This window comes from Phyllostomus hastatus, unplaced genomic scaffold (genome assembly GCF_019186645.2).
Source record: "Phyllostomus hastatus isolate PE091 unplaced genomic scaffold, TTU_PhHast_1.1 phas_scaffold_182, whole genome shotgun sequence".
In the NCBI taxonomy this organism is placed as follows: Eukaryota; Metazoa; Chordata; class Mammalia; order Chiroptera; family Phyllostomidae; genus Phyllostomus; species Phyllostomus hastatus.
In genome coordinates this window covers 31,266,749-31,288,263 of record NW_025334013.1, presented here as the reverse complement: position 1 = coordinate 31,288,263, position 21,515 = coordinate 31,266,749, and the positions used below count along the sequence as shown (strand labels likewise).

General features: G+C 41.0%; 1 protein-coding gene across 4 annotated transcripts in view; it reads left to right on the top strand.

The window, feature by feature from the left end:
• The window catches only part of LOC123832298 (phosphatidylinositol 3-kinase regulatory subunit gamma), a 114,974-nt gene extending 96,671 nt beyond the window's left edge, over positions 1-18,303 (top strand). For 3 of the 4 annotated variants that reach the window (XM_045859967.1, XM_045859966.1, XM_045859965.1), the window contains 3 exons: positions 5,905-5,979; positions 6,394-6,564; positions 14,644-18,303. In XM_045859967.1, the coding sequence (XP_045715923.1) occupies positions 5,905-5,979; positions 6,394-6,564; positions 14,644-14,842 (445 nt within the window). In that variant the 3' untranslated portion in view covers positions 14,843-18,303. Of the gene's footprint in view, positions 1-5,904; positions 5,980-6,393; positions 6,565-9,177; positions 9,214-14,643 lie in introns of those variants that run through there. The other variant, XM_045859968.1, reaches the window with a different exon arrangement.
• Positions 18,304-21,515: the final 3,212 nt, after the last annotated feature.

The window sequence follows — 21,515 nt, the reverse complement described above, 5'->3', positions numbered from 1 at the left end:
TCCTTTCCAAAAAAGGAATTTGGTTGTTCATGTGCAGTTCTTTTTATCAGGAGCTAGTTTTTATGATTACCATTTACTTTCCTTCATATTTATAAACCTATATTCATAAATTTAAAATAAAGAATAACTTACCATAATAATACAGGTGTATTAGTGATGAGTTTTGAGTAAAATGTACTAGAGGGGTTTGCAGCTAAAGAGGTTCTGTGGAGGATGGTGTGTTCTCTTATTTATTTTTTTGTGTAACAAAATTTTATTAAGCCTTGACTGGTGTGGCTCAGTTGGTTGGGTGTCATCCCGAAAAGTGAAGGGTCACTAGTTCAATTCCCAGTCAGGGGATATGCTTGGGTTGCAGGTTTGGTTGGGGCACGTACAAGAGGCAACCAATTGGTGTTTCTCTTTCACATCAATGTTTCTCTCCCTCTTTTTCTCTCTCCCCCCTCTAAAAATAGAGAAATAAAATCTTTTAAAAGTTTTATAGTGATTAGTTTATATCCCATACAATTTACCCATTTTGAAGTGTATAATGCAATATTTTTATTATATTCACAGGTATTTGCAACCATCATCACAGTCAATTTAAGAACATGTTCATTAATCTGAACAGAAACCATGTACCCTTAACCTAGAATCCCCTATCACCTTGTTCCCTTCAGCCCTAAACAGCCACTAATCTATTTTCTGTCTCTGTTGCCTATTCTGAACATTCACATAAATGAAATCATGTAATATGTAATCTTTTGGGAGCAGCTTCTTTCACTCGGCATGAAGTTTTTTACTCATCCATGTGCTACATGTATCATATTCCATTGTGTGGATCTACCACATTTTATTTAACTATTTACTCATCAATTGATGGACATTTGGTTTGTTTCTAACTTGGGCTGTTACGAATAAAGCTGCTCTGATCATTTGCGTACAGGTTTTGTATGGATGTACGTTTTCAGTTCTTCTGAGCACATGCTGAGGAGTAAGACAGCTGGGTCACATTGTAACTCTGTGTTTAATTGGGGCACTGCCAGGCTTTTCCCAAGTGGCCACATTGGTTTGCATTTCCACCAGTGATGGTCTGGGTTTTTTGTTTTTTTTTAAGTAATGACTCACTCCTTAATTTAGCTCATAAGTTAAAAATTTTTAAACTGATTTTTCATTTCAAGATGTCTTATATTTTATTTCATTATTATATAGGGAGTATGAAGTTCTGTTTATAAAATTTAGCATAAGACAAATTGTATTCCTCTTTTTCTTTATTTTTTAAAATATATTGAATTGATTATGCTATTATAGTTGTCCCGTTTTTTCCTCTCTTTGCTTCCCCAATTCCTTCCAGCAGTCCCCAACTTAGTTCATCTCCATGGGTCATGCATATAAATTCTTTGGCTACTTCATTTCCTGTACTGTTCTTAACATCCCCCTTCTATTCTGTAACTACCAATTTGTACTTCTTAATCCCTGCACCATTTCCCCATGCTTCTCCCCATTCTCCCTCCCTACTGATAACCCTCCAAATGATCTCCATTATCTATGGTTCTGTTTCTGTTCTGCTTGTTTGTTTCATTTGTTTTTTAGATTCAGTTGTGGATAGTTGTGTATTTATTGCCATTTTCATGTTCATAGCTTTGATCTTCTTTTTCTTAAGTAAGTCCCTTTAACTTTTCATATAATAATGGTTTGGTGATGATGAACTCCTTTAACTTTAGCTTGTCTGGGAAGCACTTTATCTGCCCTTCCATTCTAAATGATAGCTTTGCTGGATAGAGTAAACTAGGTTGTAGTTCTTGCTTTTCATTACTTTGAATACTTTTTGCCAGTTCCTTCTGACCTGCGAAGTTTCTTTTGAGAAATCAGCTGACAGTCTTACAGGAACTCCTTTGTAGGTAACTCTCTGCTTTTTTCTTGCTGCTTCTAAGATCATCTTTTTATTTTTAACTGTGGCATATTAATTATTATGTGTCTTAATGTGGTCCTCTTTTTGCATCCATCTTGTTTGGGGCAATGTGCTTCCTGGACTTGTATGTCTATTTCCTTCACCAAATTAGGGACATTTCCTTTCATTATTTTTTTCAAATAAGTTTTCAGGGTTTTTTTTTAAAGATTTTATTTATTTATTTTTAGACAGAGGGGAAGGGTGGGAGAAAGAGAGGGAGAGAAACATCAGTGTGTTATTGCCATTTGTGCACCCCCTACTGGAGACCTGGCCTGCAACCCAGGCATGTGCCCTGATTGGGAATTGAACCAGTGACACTTTGGTTCCCATGCTGGTGCTGAATCCACTGAGCCACACCAGCCAGGGCAGTTTTCAATTTCTTGCTCTTCCTCTCCTTCTGGCATCCCTATTATTTGGATGTTCATATGTTTAAAGATGCCCCAGAGGTTCCTAAGCCTATCCTTGTTTTTTTTTTTTCTTTAATTTTTTTTTCTTCTTACTGTTCTGATTGAATGTTTTCTTCTTTATGTTCCAAATCATTGATTTGATTCTTGGCTTCATCCATTCCACTGTTGATTCCCTGTAAAATTTTCTTTATTTCATTTAGCGTAACCTTCATTTCTGCCTGGGTCTTTTTTTATGTTGTTGAAGTTCCCAATGAATTTCTTGGGCACCCTAACAATGAGTGTTTTGAACTCTGCATCTGATAATTGCTTATCTCCATTTTGTTTAGTTCTTTTTTTGGAGTTTTGGTGTGTTCTTTCATTTGGGCCATGTTTCTTTTTCTCCTCATTTTAGCAGCCTCCATGTGTTTGTTTCTATGTATTAGATAGAGCTGCTTTGACTTCCTGTCTTAGTAGCGTGGCCTATTGTAGAAAAGTGTATCTGTAAATTGGATGAAGTGGAGCCTTAGGTAATCGCCAGAGTGGGCCAACCTGTGTGAACCAGGCTGATGGAGTCACAGGTATGGTGTTGCCGCTTTGTGGCTCTGTGTGGGGGAGGGCTCTGCAAAGGGACAGTGGCCACTGCCTGGCCTCTGGAGTTTTGTCTGGGGAAAAAGCTGTTCTATGCACTCACCCTGATGCCAGATACTTCAGTTTCTCTGTATGCCAGTTCAAGCTCCTGCTACATCCTGGAGACCAGATGGAGTGAGTTGGCATGAGTCCTAAGTCCTTTAAGAGGAGACATGTGAGAATCCTGCAGTTTCTTATGCCGCTACCACCCCTCCCCACCTGCCACTGGTTTTTACAGCCAGAAGTTATTGGGACTTATCTTCCTGGTACTGGAATCCTGGGCTGGGTGGTCTGGTGTGGGGCTGGGATCCCTTGCTCCTGAGGTATCCCTTATGATTTTTATGCCTGTTCCACATCTCTGCCGCTCCTACCCATCTGGATGAATGTGACTTGTTAAATCCTTGGTTATCAGATTTCCATGCAGCTTGATTTTCTCATGATTCTAGGTGATAGTTGTTTTGTAGTTTACTTGTAATTTTTGCTGTGGTTGTGTGAGGAGGTGAGCTGCGTTTACTTATGCCTCCATCTTGACCCAAAGTTGGGAAAGGATCTCTTTTTCTTTAAATTAAAATTAATATATTTCAAGTTCCTACCTGCTTTGCTATATGAAAAGTTCTTTATCTCAGTTACGATTAGGACTCTTCCTACCTCCTACATATATACACACATTTGGATCATTTAAGAAAGCCATTAGAATTACTGCCAGGAAACTGTTGGAACAAAAGGCCCTTGTCCCCCATCGCTGCCATCACCGGGTGTTTCCTCTGCCCCTAACCACTGGGTCCTGCCATCTGGTTAAATACTGCTGTTCCAGAAAATTCAGAGGTGCTCTTCACGGTGATCACCTTATTGGCACTAACAGGGTCTGCATCTTAAAACCTTGTCCTCCACCCAAGGGGCCTTGTACGTGGGGCACCCTGTTCTGTTATCTCATCTCAAAAGTAGCCAGGCTCTAGGGAAGCACAAATTCTCCTCCAGGACTTCCTCTCTCAGGGACTGCCTAGTTTAATCCTCTTCCTTGGACTAAAACACAAGTTCTGTTTCTCTTAGAGGGTGGTAGTTGGGTTGCAAGGCTAATTAGACTTTTAGAAAAGATTTCATATACATATTATTTTTTCCCTACTTGCTGGGTTGGGGACTGGGTACGGATATGCTAAGACCAGCTATTTTTTTCTCTCTTGTTTTTCTTAACTTCCATGTAAGCTATGGGAGTAGTATTTTTCCTGTATTTTTTAAAAAGAGAATACTGAGGCATAAATAGAGCCTGAACAAAACCGCACAATTAGTAACAGAATGAGAACTGGATGTTAGGTCTTTTGATTATTAGACTTCAGGTTTTTCTTCTAGAATATACTGTCTTTATGAGTGATCTAGGCATTACTCAATAACAAGATAAACATGAGTCAATATACTAAAGTTACTTGAACTTTTGCAAATTATTTTTAAAAGCTAGTTATTTCCTGACATTGCTAATAGATGTTGAATGACTCAAAACTATATATTAGTATTTGAAATGGACTTTTGATAGATTAGAAAAGTTCCATATATGAACAGGCAGGAAACCATCGTAGATGAAAGGTGGGCCCAAAACACTCTTCTCTTTCTCTTGTATTTCCTGGGTGTCCTAACATTCGTCGTGGTAGAAAGGGAAGCTCAGTTTAAGAGGCTGGTGGTTACAGAAAATGAGAACTCAAGAGAAAACGTAGTGTGGTTTGTTCACATGAAGTCTTTTACTCAGTGTGCTTGTCTCTTTGATAAAGGAAAGATCAGTTTTTTAAGGATAGAAAAGTTTGAGTAAGGGTGTTTAGAGGAAGTTATCTGGATATTTTGCTAATAGAAGTAGTGGTGAAGGAAGGGGTTTGTTACTAAATAAATTCTATCATGATCATGTTAGTTGTTTTCTAGCTTCACTGATTGTGTAAAATGAAAACCATGTTAACTGAATGACACGTATTATTGAGAAAGGTTATGAAATCTGTTTAAATAACTTAGAAATTAGGTGTGATACCAAGTTATCTAGTATATTTGGAGTCAGAGAGAGATACAAGATGACCTTGGAGTTGACCATGAAGATTTATTAAAAACAGCCCACCAGCAAATACTTATTGACTATTTATTGAATATCTACTATGCACTGGCACTCTTTTTGGCATTGGGATTAGCCAAGAGCAGGACAGACCCCTCCTTTACAGTAGCTTACATTTTAGTGGAGGAGACAAACATTAACAAGTGAAAATACAAAACAATTCCAAGCAAGTGCTGTGAAGATGATCAAGTACAGCAAAGTGTGGAGAGTGACTAGGGGCTGCCTTAGTTGGGACGGTGAGGGTAGTCATCCCTGAGGAGATGACGTCTATATGAGACCTGAATGATCAGGAGCCTGGTTGGGGGATGGCAATGAAAGAGTTTATATTCCACTCAAGTTTTAGACCATCAGCCATCTCAATGGTTTATATCATTTTACATCTAAAATGTTGCTGCATTTTAAAGTACTAATATTTGCCTATTGATGAAGTAAATTTGTATTAATTACTCAGATTGCCACCCTAAATTTCTTACGACTTGCTTAGGTGTAAAAATAGACCTTGAAATTCTGTTTTAGAATTTTAAACTCAATGTGGTAGACCACTCAGGAATTGAATCCACAAATGCATGACACCATACTCACCTAACTGATCACTTCAGCAACACATGTCCCTCTGTGTTTGAGTGTCAGTGTGTGTGTGCTTGTGGTAAAACCTAGAAAAGGAAAATGAAAAATAAGAGAAATGCCTCATTTCAAGTAGCTCTTGAAATGAGGAAAAGTAATGGAGAAATGAGTTTAGGGAAATCTCTGGCCACTATCAGTGGGACTGGGGAAAATAAGATGTCCCTGGACTCTGGAAGTTTGGTTAGCTTGGACATATATACTTTGTCCAGGCAGAGTTTGCACAGATACTGACACTGGTGTCATCCCTCTGGCAGATGGCTCAATCACAAAGGAGTGAGACAAAAGCGCCTGAATGCCTGGCTGGGGATCAAGAATGAGGATGCTGATGAGTAAGTTCCCTCTGTACCTCTCTGTTGGGGCTTTTTTCCAGGGTAAGACATGGGCCTTCTTTATACATGTTAAATGTTGGTCCTCATTGACATTTGAGGATATTGAATCAAGAACTTCGCACCTCTTTTGAATTGAATTGCCCTATAAGCACTTGAGTTCAGAGACCTTCTGACCCATCATGAAACAAAAGCATTGATCATTCAGACATCCATGCGTCAGATGTTGGATGAGACATGTGAATTCTGTGCTTTCTGTACCATAGCAAGTAATGGTGTTGTTCAAAACCATCCAACGGATTACAGTTTCGTTTTGTCATTTTGTGGTTAAAGGTTTAGAAGAGTTTTATTTATGAATTTGCTTTTAGATATAAGTAACCTGATTGTTAGAGTAACATTTGACCATTTAATTTTTAGGACCTATTTTATCAATGAGGAAGATGAAAACCTGCCTCATTACGATGAGAAAACCTGGTTTGTTGAGGATATCAATCGAGTACAAGCAGAGGACTTGCTTTATGGAAAACCTGATGGTGCATTCTTAATTCGTGAGAGTAGCAAGAAGGGATGTTATGCCTGCTCTGTGGTGTAAGTCTTCTTTGGGGGTATGACCTTTTGAAAAGTTCTGCTTTGATTAAGAGAAAACCAGTTCCTCATAAAATTCAGATCAGAATAGTTCAGGTACAGTAATGAGGCCCTGTGGCTTGGACCATTAATGTTTTATAAAGAAAACAGTTGCTTTAGGAGAAATGATATCTGAAATCATTTGGGGGTTTTAATTTAAATGGTAAATAGATTAGGCCCTGCGGTATTGCTACTGCATTTTCAGGTATTTGTGAAAAGTAATGTGAGATCTTTCATTGAAAAGATGACTTAATTCTTTATTAGTCTCTTACATGCCTAACTTGGTTTTCATTGTCAGATTTAGGAAGGCTTGATTAAATAGAACTGTTTTTACTTCAGAACAAAAACTTTATAAATTTTGTATTTAAATAATATTCAATTGAGGTAATGATAGAAAATGTTGAATGTTTCCATAAGATGATCTCACAACTTTGTTTGAAAAAGCCTTATTTCATTTTAATGGAAAGTACAATTCTGGGGACTACTAACTGTGCATTGGTCAGATTTTGCCTAAGTATTATGTATATTCTTTAGAAAGGCAAATTTCTTCATTGACAAAGACCACACTTAGAGTGGAGGTATAGTATGATGATTATGAGAGCAAGCTTTGGTGTCAGATGTACTGGATTCAAATTCTGACTCTGCCGTTTACTAGATGTGTGACCTAGGGTAAGTGACTTAACTTTTCTCTGCCCAGTTTCCTTATCAGTAAAATAAGGGTAATAATATCTACTTGAAGGTTTTTGAGTTAAACCTTAACTCAAAATGAGTTAAATGAGTTAAAATGTGTCATATAATATGCTTTGATCAGTGGTGGCACATGATAAGTAAACGTTGCTATGTTATTGTGATAATGATGGTATTGATGGACATGGCAGAAGGCAAGCCAAAATGACAAAATGATTTTCCTCTCAAAGAGGGCCAGGTGGTGAGGACAGACAAAAGGCACTCTTATTAATGGAGTGTTCAGTGCTTTATGTGGTCATCCTGTCTTTAGTGGTCTGCCTCTGTCATTGAGTCAGAGTTTGAGTCCAACTTTACCTGGTTTCAAAGCCCACATTTTCCTATTACACCATATTTCATTTCACAAATATCGAAGATAAATAGAATCACTGTGAAATAGATATCATTAGTAGTCTACACACATGCAGAACTGTTAATTCTGGTGGAAAAAGAGATTGGGAGGGTTTTGTGGAAGGGGTGGCGTTTGAGCTGGACTTTGGAAGGATGAATAATGGGATACCTATAGGCAGGAAATGGGGGAGGAGTTGTAAAGTACATTGAATTACTGTTATCCAAAGATACAGCTTGAAAAACATTTCATTTCTCTGAAACAAGGACTGCTCAAGTTGTCTGAATGGAAATGGCAGAAAAAGATGGTTTTTGCAGGAACTGAGATCTTTTAAGAACAAAAAAAAGAAGGAAGGTCATAATCCCAATGCATGCTCACCCCTGGTCATTGGGTGGCAGCCTCAAATAAATCCAGGGAGACCAAGGAGCAGCTTGAACAACTTAGGGATTCCTTTTTGTCTTTCTTTAGTCACAGACTCAATCAGAGTCAAGTCCACAGCAGTGTGGATTTCCCCTGCTTGTTAAACCCAACTGTAGTCATATGTCATATTGGAGCCCACATTGAAGATTTTCTGCAAGAAAATAAGTTAAAAAAGATAACTGTAAACATTTACATTAAAAAAGATCTCAAATTAATAACCTAACTTACCTTAAGAAACTAAAAAAAAAAAAGGCAAATTAAACCCACACAAGCAAAAGGAAAGGAATGATAAAGGTTAGAATGGGAGTGAAGACTTTCCATCCAGATGGAGGCATAGGTAGACCATAGAAAGCAAAACCATAGAAAGAATTAACAACCAGATCTCAGAAACAAAGAACACCCAGAACTATCAGAAAGTTGAGCTGTATGGAAGTCTGACAACCAAGGTTTTAAAGAGGCCACATACATGCAGACATATAGGAGGGGCAGAGTTGTAGAGTTGCAGAGATGGGGTGGAGAGATGTTGTGGCGCATAGAAGTGGCTGTGGTGGCAGCGGCAGAATGAACAGTACCACATTCACGTGTGGTGAATAAAAATCAGGAGACATACCTTGGGAGCGAATGATCCCAGTCCCAGGCCAGAGTGAACAGCCCAGGGTTCCAGCACCGGGAAGATAAGTCTCCATTACCTCTGGCTATAAAAACCATTGGGGGCTGGGGCAGCAGAAGAAACTGCTGGATTTCCGCCACTTAAAGGGTCCACATGGGCTATGAACATATGCAAACTTCATGGCAGCAGCTAGAAGGGTGCCAGTCATATACAGGATGTGGGTGAGGTGACTGGAAGCAGGACAAGTGCCGGGCAGTCCTCCAGAAGCCAGGAGTGGCATTGTACCCTCTTGCACCCCTCCACCTCTCACCCACCACAGAGCCACAAAGCGGTAAAGCAGGTTGCCCCATCCTGGCAATTACCTAGAGCTCCACCCCACACAATTTACAGGTGCCCTTTCTACATAGACTACTCTGCTAAGATAGGGAGTCAAAGCAGCTCTACTTAATATAGAATTGTTTCTCTATTAACCCAGGAGACTGCCAAATTGAGGAGGCAAAGAGACATGGCCCAAATGAAAGAACAGAACAAAACCTCAGAAAAAGAACTAAATGAAATGGAGATAGGCAACATATCAGATGCAGAGTATGGAACACTGGTGATCAGGATGCTCAGAGAACTCATTTGAATATGGCCACAAAATAATGAAAGAAAAGAAGGATACACTAAGTGAAATAAAAATCTACAGGAACCAACAGTGAAAGGAGGAAGCTGGGATTCAAATCAATGATTTGGAACAAAAGGAAGAAATAAACATTCAACCAGAACAGAAAGAAGAAACAAGAATACAAACAAACAAACAGACAAACAACAAATGAAGAGAAGCTTAGGAACCTCTGGGACAGCTTTAAACATTCCAACATCTGAATCATAGGGTTGCCAGAAGGGAAAGAGGAAGAGTGAGAAATTGAAAAGTTATTTGAGAAAATAATGAAGGAGAATTTCCCCAATCTGGCAAAGGAAATAATAGACTTCCAGGAAGTCCAGGAAGCTCAGAGAGTCCCAAACAAGGAGGGACAAGATGAACCAAGGAGGAACACACCAAGGCACATCATAATTACATTATCCAAGATTAAAGAGGAGAGAATCTTAAAAGCAGCAAGAGAAAAGGAGACAATTACTTACAAAGGAGTTTCTGTAAGACTGTCAGCTGATTTCCCAAAAGAAACTTTGCAGGCTAGAAGGGACTGGGAAGAAGTACTCAAAGTGATGAAAAGCAAGGACCTACAACCTAGATTACTCTCTCCAGCAAAGGTATCATTTAGAATGGAAGGGCAGATAAAGTGCTTCCCAGACAAAGTAAAACTAAAGGAGTACATTATCACCAAGCCATTGTTACATGAAATGTTAAAGGGACTTATCTAAGAAAAAAGAAATAAAAAACTATTAATATTAAAAGGACAACAAACTCACAACTATTAATAACTGAATCTAAAAAATAAAAACATATCCTAGCTGGTGTGGCTTAGTGGACTTAGTCCTGGCCTGTGAACCGAAAGGTCACTGTGTTTTTTTTTGTTTGTTTGTTTGTTTGTTTTTAGAGAAAAGCTTCTTTTTTTTTTTTAAGATTTTTTATTTATTTATTTTTAGAGAGGGAAGGGAGGGAGATAGAGAGAGAGAGACATCAATGTGTGGTTGCTGGGGGTTATGGCCTGCAACCCAGGCATTTACCCTGGCTGGGAATCGAACCTGTGACACTTTGGTTCACAGCCCGTGCTCAGTCCACTGAGCTATGCCAGCCAGGGTGAAAGGTCACTGGTTTCATTTCCAGTCAGAGCACATGCCTGGGTCACAGGCCAGGTCGCCATTTGGAGGCATGTGAGAGGCAACTAATTGATGTATCTTACACACATGGTTGTTTCTCTCCCTTTCTTCCTCCCTCCTTTTTTCTCTAAAAGTAAATAAAAGAAAAAATCTTAAAAAAATAACTAAGCAAACAACCATAACAGGAACAGAATTATAGATATGGAGATCATTTGGAGGAGAGGAATGAGAGGGAGAATGGGGCAAAAGGTGCAGAGAATAATAAGCATAATTGATAAATACAAAATAGACGGGTAGGTTAAGAATAGTATAGGAAATGGAGAAGCCAAAACACTTATATGTATGACCCATAGACATGAAGAACTAAGAGGGGTATTGCTGGAGAGAAGGGGCTACTGGAAAGAGGTAAAGGGGGGAAAATTGGGACAACTGTAATAGCATAATCAATAAAATATACTAAATAAATAAAAGAAGGAAAACCAAAAAAATATAATGGATGGAAATAAGTGAATTAGAGAGTAGAAAAAATTGAGAAAATACATGAAATCAAAAGTTGGGATGAGCAAAATGGACAGCCTCTAACTAAATTGACACACACACACCCCTATACACTCAAAGAGAGAGAAGACACAAATTACTAAAATCAGGATGGAAAAGGGGACATTACTTGCAGTCCTTACAGAAATTTAAGAAGATGATGAGTGAAGATATAAACAATTATATGCTAACAAATCAGATATCCTAGACGAAATGGACAAATTCCTAGAAGCACACAAAATCCCAAAACTGACTTATGAAGAAACAGAAAATCTGAATAGAGCTATAACAATGAAAGAAGTTGTAGTATTTAAAACAAAAACAACAACAACAAAAAAACCTCAAAGAGAAAAGCTCAGGCCTATTTGGCTTCACTGGTGAATTTTACCAAATATTTTTTAAAGAGTTAACACAGGTCCTTCCCAAACTGTTACAAAAAATAGGAAAGAATACTTCCCAATTCGTTTTATAAGGGTAATATTAATATTACTCTGATAGCAAAACCCAGACAAAGATACCACAAGAAAGTGAAACTATGGGATTGCAATCCTACACATGGTAGGATTCATCCCAGGAATGCAAGGGTGGATCAACATAAAGAAAACCCAACAACAAAATCAATCAGTGCAATAAACTATATTAATAAAATAAAGGACAAAAATTATATAATGCCCTGACTGGTGTGGTTTAGTGGGTTGGGCATCATCCTGCAAACCAAACACCAGTCAGGGCATATGGCTGAGTTTCGGCTAGGTCCCTGGTTGGGAGCATGCAAGAGGCAGCCAGTCGGTATTTCTCTTGCACATTGATGTTTCTCTCCCTTACTCCCTTGCCTGCTGTCTAAAAATAAATTTAAAAAAATTGAAAACAAATTACATGATTATTTCAAAAAGCTTTGGCAAAATCTGACATTTATTTCTCACTGGAGGATATGTTTAATTCATATGTTTATTGTCTCCCATATGCGCCTTGACCCAGGGTCAAAGCTGAACATAGGTGTATGCCCTGACCGGGATGAAACCCATAACCTTATGTTTTACGGGACGATGCTAGCCACACTGGTCAGGGCAACACTCTTTATATTAAAAAACACTAAACAAACTAGGAATAGGAGGGCACTTCCTCAACCTGATAAAGCGTTATCTGTGAAAAACTCACAGGTGATACACTAAATTGTGAAAGACCAAATGCCCGTCCTTAAGATCGGGGAGAAGACGATCATGTCCATGTGCACCACTCCTAATCATCATCACACAGAAGGTTCTAGCCAGGGCAGTTAGGCAAGAAAAAGAAATAAAAGGCATCCAGGTTGGAAAGGAATAAATAAATAAAGCTAATAAATGAGTTCATCAGGGTTGCAGATTAAAAGATAAGGATAAAAAATCAGTTGTATTTTTGTATATTAGAAACGAACAATCTGAAAAGAAAGTGAAAAAGACACACTATTAATAATAGTGTCAAAGGTGTTAAAATACCTAGGATTAAAACCAAAGCAGTACAGGAGCTGTATCGTGAAAAACTATAAAACAACATTGAAAGAACTTAAGGAAGATCTAAATAAGTGGGAAGACATCCAGTGTTCATGGATCAAAAGACTTAATATTGTTAAGATGACAGTACTTCCCAAGTTGGTGTACGTGTTCAGTGTAATCCCTTTTAAAAATCCCAGATTTTTACAGAAATTGACAAAATGATCCTAAAATTCATGTAAAAATGCAAGGGATCTAGAACTGCCAAAATAATCTTGAAAGAATAGAAAAAAGATGAAGTATTACCTCCTGATTTCAAAACTTAGAACAAAGCTATAGTAATCAAAATTGTGAGATACTGACATGAAGATAAACATGTAGATAGATCAGTGAATAGAATTGGGAGTCAAGAAATTCTTACGTTTATGGTCAGTTTTTTTTAAGGTTTTATTTAATTATTTTTAGAGAGAGGGGAAGGGAGGGAGAAAGACAGTGAGATAAGCATCAGTGTATGGTTGCCTCTCACATGACCCCTGCTGGGGACCTGGCCTGCAACCCAGGCATGTGCCCTGACTGGGAATTGAACGGGGGACCCTTTGGTTTGCAGCCAGCACTCAATCCACTGACCTACACCAGCCAGGGCTGATCAATTATTTTTCAACAAGGGTCTCAAGATCAGTCAGTGGGGAAAAAAAAAAAAATCATTGTTTCAAAACATGGTGCTGTGACAACTGGTGAGCCACATGCAAAAAATGAAATTGGACCTTGCTTCATACCATGTACAAAAGTTGACTCAAAATGGATCATAGACCTAAATGTAAAAGGTATAAGTATAAAACACTTAGGAGAGAACATAGGCATAAATCATTATGACTTTGGGCTAGGCAGTAGTTTCTTAATACACCCAAAGCATAAACACCAAAAGAAAAAATAGAGAAATTGGACTTTAGCATAACTAAAACTTTTTGCATCAAAGGACACTGTTGAGAATGTAAAAAGACAACCCACAGACTAGGAGAAAAGGTTTGCAAATCATGTATTTGTTAAATGACTAGTGTCTAAGAAATAAAGAACTCTTAATGAAAAGCTGAATGCCCTAGTTCAAAAATGGGCCAAGGATTTGAATAGACATTTTTCCAAAGAAGATATGTAAGGGGTCAATAAGCGAGTGAAAAGATGCTCGGTGTCATTGGGAACTGCTAATCAAACCCACAATGAGATAACACCAGGATGACTACAAAATAAAAAAGACGACAGTAACAAGTGTTGGTAAGGATGTGGAGAAATTGGATCCTCTTAAAATGCTGGCAGGAATATAAAAAGATGCAACCATTTTGGAAAATGGTCAGTTCCTCAAAAAGTTAAAACAGGGTCACCATATGACTCAGTTCCATTCCTAGGTATACATCCAAGAGAACTGAAAATATATGTCCAAATAAAAAAACTCATACATGAATGTTCAGAGTAGTATTATTCATAATAGCACAAAAGTGGAAACAACCCAAATTGGTTTATCAGTTGATAGATGGAAAAACAAAATGTGGGATATCCACACAATGGAATATTATTCAGTCATAAGAAAAAAAATGAAATAATGATACGTGCTACAACGTGGAAGACTTTTCAAATGGTGTGCTAAGTGAAGGCCAGGTGCAAAACATTGTGTGGTATTACATGATTCCATTTACATGAAGTGTCCCGAATAGGCAAATCCATAGAGACTGAAAGTAGGTTCATTGCCAAGGGAGGAATACAGAGTAGTTGCTACATGGTTTCTTTTTAGGGTGATGAGAATATTCTAGAATTAGATACTGGTGATGATTGCTCAATCTTGTGAACATTCTAAAAAGACTTGATTTATACACTAAAAAAATTGTTCTTGGTTTGTTCTGGCCCTCTCTAGTATTCTTGCCTAATGAAGATCCAGCGCTGAGTGAACAGAGCCATCCAGTTTAGCTTTGCCAGGTCTTAGTGGGAAGTGAAGGATATCTCTGTGACAGGTCTACAAGGAGGGGTGCGGGGACCCACATGGTTGTCACATTTTACCAGCTCGATTGACAAAACATTTTTACTCCTCCACAGAACATTTCTTCTCAGACTTCTCGTCATTTGGGGTCCCTTTATTATTTTTTGCCTTAATTCCCACGGTGTTTGTGTGTTGTATCTTGCAGTGCCGATGGGGAAGTGAAGCACTGTGTGATCTACAGCACGGCGCGGGGCTATGGCTTTGCAGAGCCCTACAACCTGTATGGCTCACTGAAGGAGCTGGTGCTGCATTACCAGCAGACGTCCCTCGTTCAGCACAACGACTCCCTCAACGTCAGGCTCGCCTACCCTGTCCATGCACAGATGCCCTCGCTCTGCAGATAAAGAGGGAGTGGGAAGAGAGGCGACTCTCTAGCATTTTTTCTACAGTTTTTATTAGACTACGAGGGCATTCTTTCTACGTAGACTGCTTGTTTTGCACAAGAAGTGATTCTGTGAATGTGGAGAGGCCAAGCAGCAGCCGGCCAGGATGGAGGCATGAGGGGCCTGAGGTTCTTTGGGACTCCCTCTGCCGCTGCACTGGCATGGGAAGCTGGAAGCAGATGTTTTTGGGAAGTCTGTTTCATTGGGATTTTTGTTTTATTTAGCCAGGCACCCTCAACAGAACACATTAGGCTGGGGGGGCAGGGGTTGTATCCGGAAGCTTCTGAAGAGTCCATGTCCTCTTTTGGTCTTCAACTCTGAGAGTGTGGCAGGGGCATGGCTCTGTGGGGAGTTCAGTTTTGATCTGGCAGTCTCTTTTAACTTCCAAGAGAAGGTTGTTTTGGCTTGTGGTAGAATGGCATTTGGTGAAAAAGACAACCAAAGGAAAATGGGGAGGCTTGTGACTTCATCTATGGACTCTTAGTCAAGAAAGAAAAAACCTTCAACTGAAGGTACTGTATTTCCTAACCAACATAACAGGCATCGACATTTCATAGCTCTTCCCTCTAAAGCAGCATTGTTTAGAAACCAAATTGATCCCAGCAAAACAATGTTACAGGACTAAGGTCTGATGGAAGAAGGCAGTGCTCGTGTCTGAATGCATACTGTACCAAAACTTGAAAATGAAAGGAAAACTAGAATTTATTAGTTTTAGTGAACACTAAAATGAGTCAGTGTAACTCCTCTGCCCTGCCCTTGTTTCTCAGAGATGAGAATAGTGTTCTTTTTTGTGGGCATGGTGAGCTTTGAATCATAAAATGAAGTTGGTGCTTGTGTGGTGTTTCCTTAGCCTAAAGAATGGTCTGTTGTTTGAAACCTTTGTAACTTGTTTGTATGAGTAAAGAAAAGGTGCAATCCAGTGCTTTTAGATGGCTTGATATACCAAATAATGATATAGGACGACATTCTTACATGTGCTTCCTCAGTGAACATGGTTTGATTACTCATCTTCTGTCCTTTGCTGGTTAGGGCTTCAGGGGTCATACATAGGCTGCTAAGGCTGTGGCAGGAAGGGGGCCAGATTGTGGTCAGGGACCTCAGTAAATCACAGACGTGGGGGCTCTGGCGTCCAGGGCAGGGGTCATCCCACATTACCCATGTGCTTCCATACAGTGCTTTCTGAAACTTTTGTAAGGAGAGAAAAGGACAGTTTGGAGTTTAGACTGTTAGGAGAGACCATCTGGAAGCTTTTCTCTTTGCCTTTTTTGTGATCCTGCCATTAAGATGATGTGCACAGACTGTCCTGATTATAGGCCAGGATCTTCTGCTCTATGTGGTTTAAGCCTTCCAGCTGAGTGAAGCTAGACGAATGGAGTCGGAGACAGGCGTCTCCTACTCCCATTATGCCCCATCCCCATCAGTCAACACTCATTTGACAAATAGAGTTCAGCTGCCTCTGAGCCAATTCTGGAACCATAATAGGCTCAGAGTGACTCAGCTGTTTGAGCCCCAAGCTGTGCAGCCAGGCGTCCTGGCTGAGCTGGACATGAAGCCAATATTTGGGTCTTGATATATCTGGGCTTACAGCTAGGAAAGCTCTAGTTGGGGGATGAAAGAAACAAATATTGCTTTCCCTGAGCACTTTTGTTGGTGACAGGGTCTAGAATGGACCATGATGTGGAAACTACACAGATAAGAAGTTTTGTAAAAACCTTCAGTTACTAACAGTGAAGATAGGAAGGAAAGATCATCACATCTTTGGCTTTTCTTTGGTTATGTTGCAGTTTCAGGATTGGATGAGACAGATGAATGAACCCTGCCCCCCCTTAGTGTCACTGTTCTGACTTAAGCCCTAAACTGATAGTCAGTGAGCTGCACATCCATTCCCCAAATTGCCAGATTGAAATCTTTCTGAAAGTTTCACTGAGTAATGTCAGGCTAACTGCTGCTAGGCACACCCGAATAGCCTTGCACCTGGTTGTTGAACTTATGCAGTTGGATGCTCAAGATTGGGCGTAAGGAGTCCCTCCTTTCTGGTACTAAAATTTAGTGCTATGAAAGTCTTAAATGAAAATGGGAATAAGGATAGACACCTGTAGTGCTGTGTGTTGCTTTTCGTCAGGTAGATACTAAGGGTGTGCAGGGAGAGCGCATCATCCATTAGCTACACTTGGGCTGGCTTGTGGAGAAGGGCTGCTCTATTTTAGTTCTACATTCCTTCATTTTTTCTTTCCTGTTTTTCATTCTTGAATCTGTTGCTTTGTGGGGACTAGACCTAGGGATCATTTGAGAAATTATAAAGTGAGTAGTTGCCATGATTTGCTTGACCCCGAGTCGGTGGAAATGGCATAGGGACCAGTCTGCTAGCCACTTGGAGGGGCAATACGCTGCTCCTTCCACCATGCTCTTGGCAGCAAGTCTTGGCTTTCATTTGAGTCTTGTTCTTTGTTCTGTCCCATACCTGACATCTCTCGCATGACATCTTAACTGCAGCTTCACTGAGGCAGATGGTAAAGAGAGACAACAAGACCAGAGGGGCCCATTGTTCCCTTGGCTACAGAAACCAGCTACCAACATGGAAGCAGCTTGGGGCTGGCTGGACACAGGTCTTAGGCTGTCTATTCCAGGTGGGGCTTTTATCACAGAACAATGCTGTCTCCACCTGGCTGTAGTTGCTAAACCTTGGCCTCAGGCCTGTTCAGGGTAGCTATGTCCTTGACCACTTATTGGCCAAGGTTGAGGACTTCCTAATAACTTTTCTACCCCATCTCATCTCCAAGCCCTGTTGGGACCTCCCACTTATTTTAGGCTTCACGTGGTATGAAGAAACTTTTTTGACAGCCAGTGTGGTATCTCTTCTTCTTGCTGCAAGGAACCAGCCTTCTGGGTTCCCTTGGGCCAAGAGTTGGATCTAGGCAATTCCTGGTTTTCAAGGTGGTCTCTGTTGCCAGTTAAGACTCAAATAGTCTTCTGTGAGGTTTTAGGGGCCTCAGAGGGTCCAAATGGGGGTCTGGCTGGGCCCTCTGCCGTCAACTGCTCAGCCTTGCTCCAGCTCCAGCCACTTGTGACAACCCTGTGTCCTTACGAATTCCAGCATGTCACTTTGGTGCCCTGTTGTTACTTGTGAAAAACCTGTTCTGTCGTCTTCGTTGTAGTCAAAAAATTTCATGTAGTTTACGTAAAAATATCTGATTCACAAGGAAGCCAACTATATGTCTTGTGTTGGGACTTCACAATGTAGTTCCTAGACCACTTTTGCAAATTGTTCTTGTCGCCAGATGTGTTCAGACATTGCTGTGCAGTTGTAGGGGAGGGTGGGGGGAAGGTGGGGGAGATACTTTGGTCTTTTTGTTTTTTACCTTCCCCAAGAGGGGACAGTCTGGCCAACTTCTCCAGTAATGCAATAAAGACATTGCAATAAAGTATCTCTCTGTCATGCTATGGAGGGGGCTGGGCTAGGGGCTGGGAGCAAGGGGAGGGCTTGGTGTTAAAAAGCCCTGAAGCTTCCAGGCCTTCTCTCCCATGAGCACCGATTGGTCCTGGGGCTGAACAGGGACCACCAGAGGCTCTCTTCTGTCCCTGAAGAGGAAGGAAGTTGACCATAACAGGTATGATGCCTGAATCCTGTCTGCCCGACACAGGACGCAGGGAGATGCAGAAACTAATCCTGAGGAAGTTAAATCTGAGAGCCATTTCCTCCTTATCCCACTCCTTTTAGAAAGCCCAGATTATTCTCATCACATCCTTTCCTCCTGGAAATAAATTTCCGCATTGTATTTTGGAGGCAGGGGAAATGGACTCAATCTCACGATTTGCCCTCTTGTTGCTCTGAGCCCTTGTCACCCTCCTGCCATGGCTCTTTGTTGAGGTTCCTATGTGTTGGGAACATAATCAACAAACAAGTACTAACCTCTGCTTGCACGGAACACTGCAGTTCTCACCCGTCCCTCAGGCCCGCAGGTGCACTGAATTATTAATCAGATCAGGTAGGGGAATGGTCTTATTCTAAATGACCTTGCCTATGACTCTCTTCCCTCACTACACTTTAGCGACATAACATCCTCCAGACCACTGCTGGGAACTACGGATGATTTCCCCAATCCCAAGAGTTGCTCCCACTCCACGTGGGACACTCAGATTCCTGTCTTCAGTTCCACCTGCTAGCTGAGTATCTCCACCAGGGCCCTTGGCATCACACGGGCATTGCACTGCAAACTTTCGGTTTACACAGAAAACATGCTTGGTTATGAGTTCCCTCAATCTTTGTAACACCAAACCTACAAAACTATGGATAGCCATAAAACAACTCTTTCACCTTTTCCACTACAAAAGGTGGCCCCCTTCCAACTGAAAGCCCATCTTTCCATACGCATTTTGGATTTTATTTTCTTCTGCCTTCTCAGGAATCTCCCGTGAGCAGTTATCAATTCTTTCACTGTTGTTTTCTCTCATCTGGACCAACTGACATTTGAACATGGTTGGCTACTTGACCCTCATTGGCTAATGTAGTTGGAAAATCTGATTATGGGCCTCAAATATCCTAAGTACCATGTGTCTTTCCATTTCTGCGGTCCCGGTTTCATTTTGTGCCGGGCTCTCTGCTCCAGGTGGACAGATGGCCCCCAGCAGCGCCCACCCATACATGTCCTCTGACAGCTCCGCCGAGAGGTCTTCCCAGGCACAGACTGCTGCTTGGTCCACATATCCACAGTGAGTGCAGCACAGGACCCATGGGAAGAGGCCTTGATAGGCTCAGCCTGAACTCTGCCCCTGTGGTGAGACGGGACTTGGCATTGACCGTTCCACAAGGACGACCTCAAGTACAGGAGGGGTGCTTTTGTAAGGAAGCAATGGTGGCCATTCAAGTTTAAAAGAAAATAGCAGAAATGAGTTTTCAGTCAGAAACATGTAACAGAAACATGAGTCAATGAAATATTCCATGTGATTTTAAAAATACTGCATGCTTATTCTTCCATCAATATAATGAAATAAACGTAAAAACAAAAAAAAACAACCCCTGAAACATCTCTCCACTTTCTCAATCCTATATCCTTTCCCTTCTCGTTCTCCTCCTCAAAGGCAAACTTTCTGCGGAGGAAAAACCCTAAATTTGTCCTTACTGCCTCAATGTCTCCTAACCCTTTCCCCCACCATTTCCAACTCCCTAAGGGGGCAGTTCCTCCCTCTGATGAGCTGCTGCAACACGTACCTGCCCCAGCCCCTTCACCTGGTGCTTCTAACCAGGTCCTGATAGACATGGGGGTGGGCTTCCCCAGGCAACCAGTTACCTGTGTATTCCCAGTGTCCAGTACAGGGGTTGGCTATCAGTGAACAACTAGAGGAGGATGTGAGTTCAAGAGGGGACCAGGAGCCCCACTTGTGGGCTGTCATGGGCAGGGTGCGCCCTCTGGTGGCCACAGCCTTTCCATGTGGGGTGACCAAGAGCTCCAGGGCGCTTAAGCACCCAGCCAGGGTCCCATAGGCATTTTCCAGTTTCCAAGCCTTTTGATGTCTCTCCTTTGGACCTAGGCATTGGACTATGGGGCAGTTAGTGCAAGACAACAGTTTTACAAGTCCTTTGTCACCTGAAGGCACTCTTCTATCCGTGGTACTCCATCAGAGCCCTGCTCCCGACTCCTCCAGCATAGCAGTCCCACAGACGTCCTCCCTCTCCCTCCAACACCACACCGCCCAGTGTGGGCCCACTCGTGGCGGGCTGCCTAGCTCAGCAGTGTCTGTCTCCACTGCTGAGGCCTGCCTGACCAGTCCAGGAAGGGCTCACTGGCTACAAATGTTGATGACTTTCTACTAAATACAGAAGGCAGTTCTTCATTTTCCTCTCATCTGGCCTCCCAGCATTTTACCAAGTAACTTCACCCATTTTAAAACTCTTCTCTTGGATTTTACGACTTCCTTCTGGCTTCTAAATCTTTCTTTGCCTTAAGTACTTGTGCACCTCAGTGTATCACTATTGCTACATTGATGGCTCTCAATTTTCTATCATCAGCCTAGATTCCTCTACTGAGCTCCAGACCTGTTCATCCAGTTACTTTCTGGGTGTCCACCAAGTACCAAGTTCAACTCACCTCTCTACACCTTTCCCCTTCATTTTCTGGTTAAGAGGCATTCCAATGTGGAAGAGTTAAGAGACCTAGGTTCTAATCTTGGCTCTGCTCAAGCTAATGATCTTGTTAATATCTGAAACCTGAGTTCCCTGATCTAGCCAAAGCAGGATTATTAGTTGCTCCACGGCCTTGGATTCCCTATCACCTACAGAAAGTCTAAATCCCTGGAAGATCATTATCTATGACCTTTGTCTAAGTCATCTAGACCCATTTCCACTTTGAATTATTTTTGGCTCCTTGAATATACCAGGAATATGGTTAAGTGTTACACTTTTCGCCTGGACATTATTTCTTACACCAATTTCTACTCTTCTAATCTAGCACACCACTAGCTACCACTTATCTTTCAGGTTTGAACTCAGAAGTCATTAATTTCTGGGAAGTCAAGCTGGTTTAGAGGCCCCTTCCCTGATAGTGGAAACCGCCTCACTCACTGTTATCAGCAGCGACATAGGACCTCGTGGTACATTTGTGTTGACTAAAGGAAAGCAGCAAGCAAAAGACAAAGA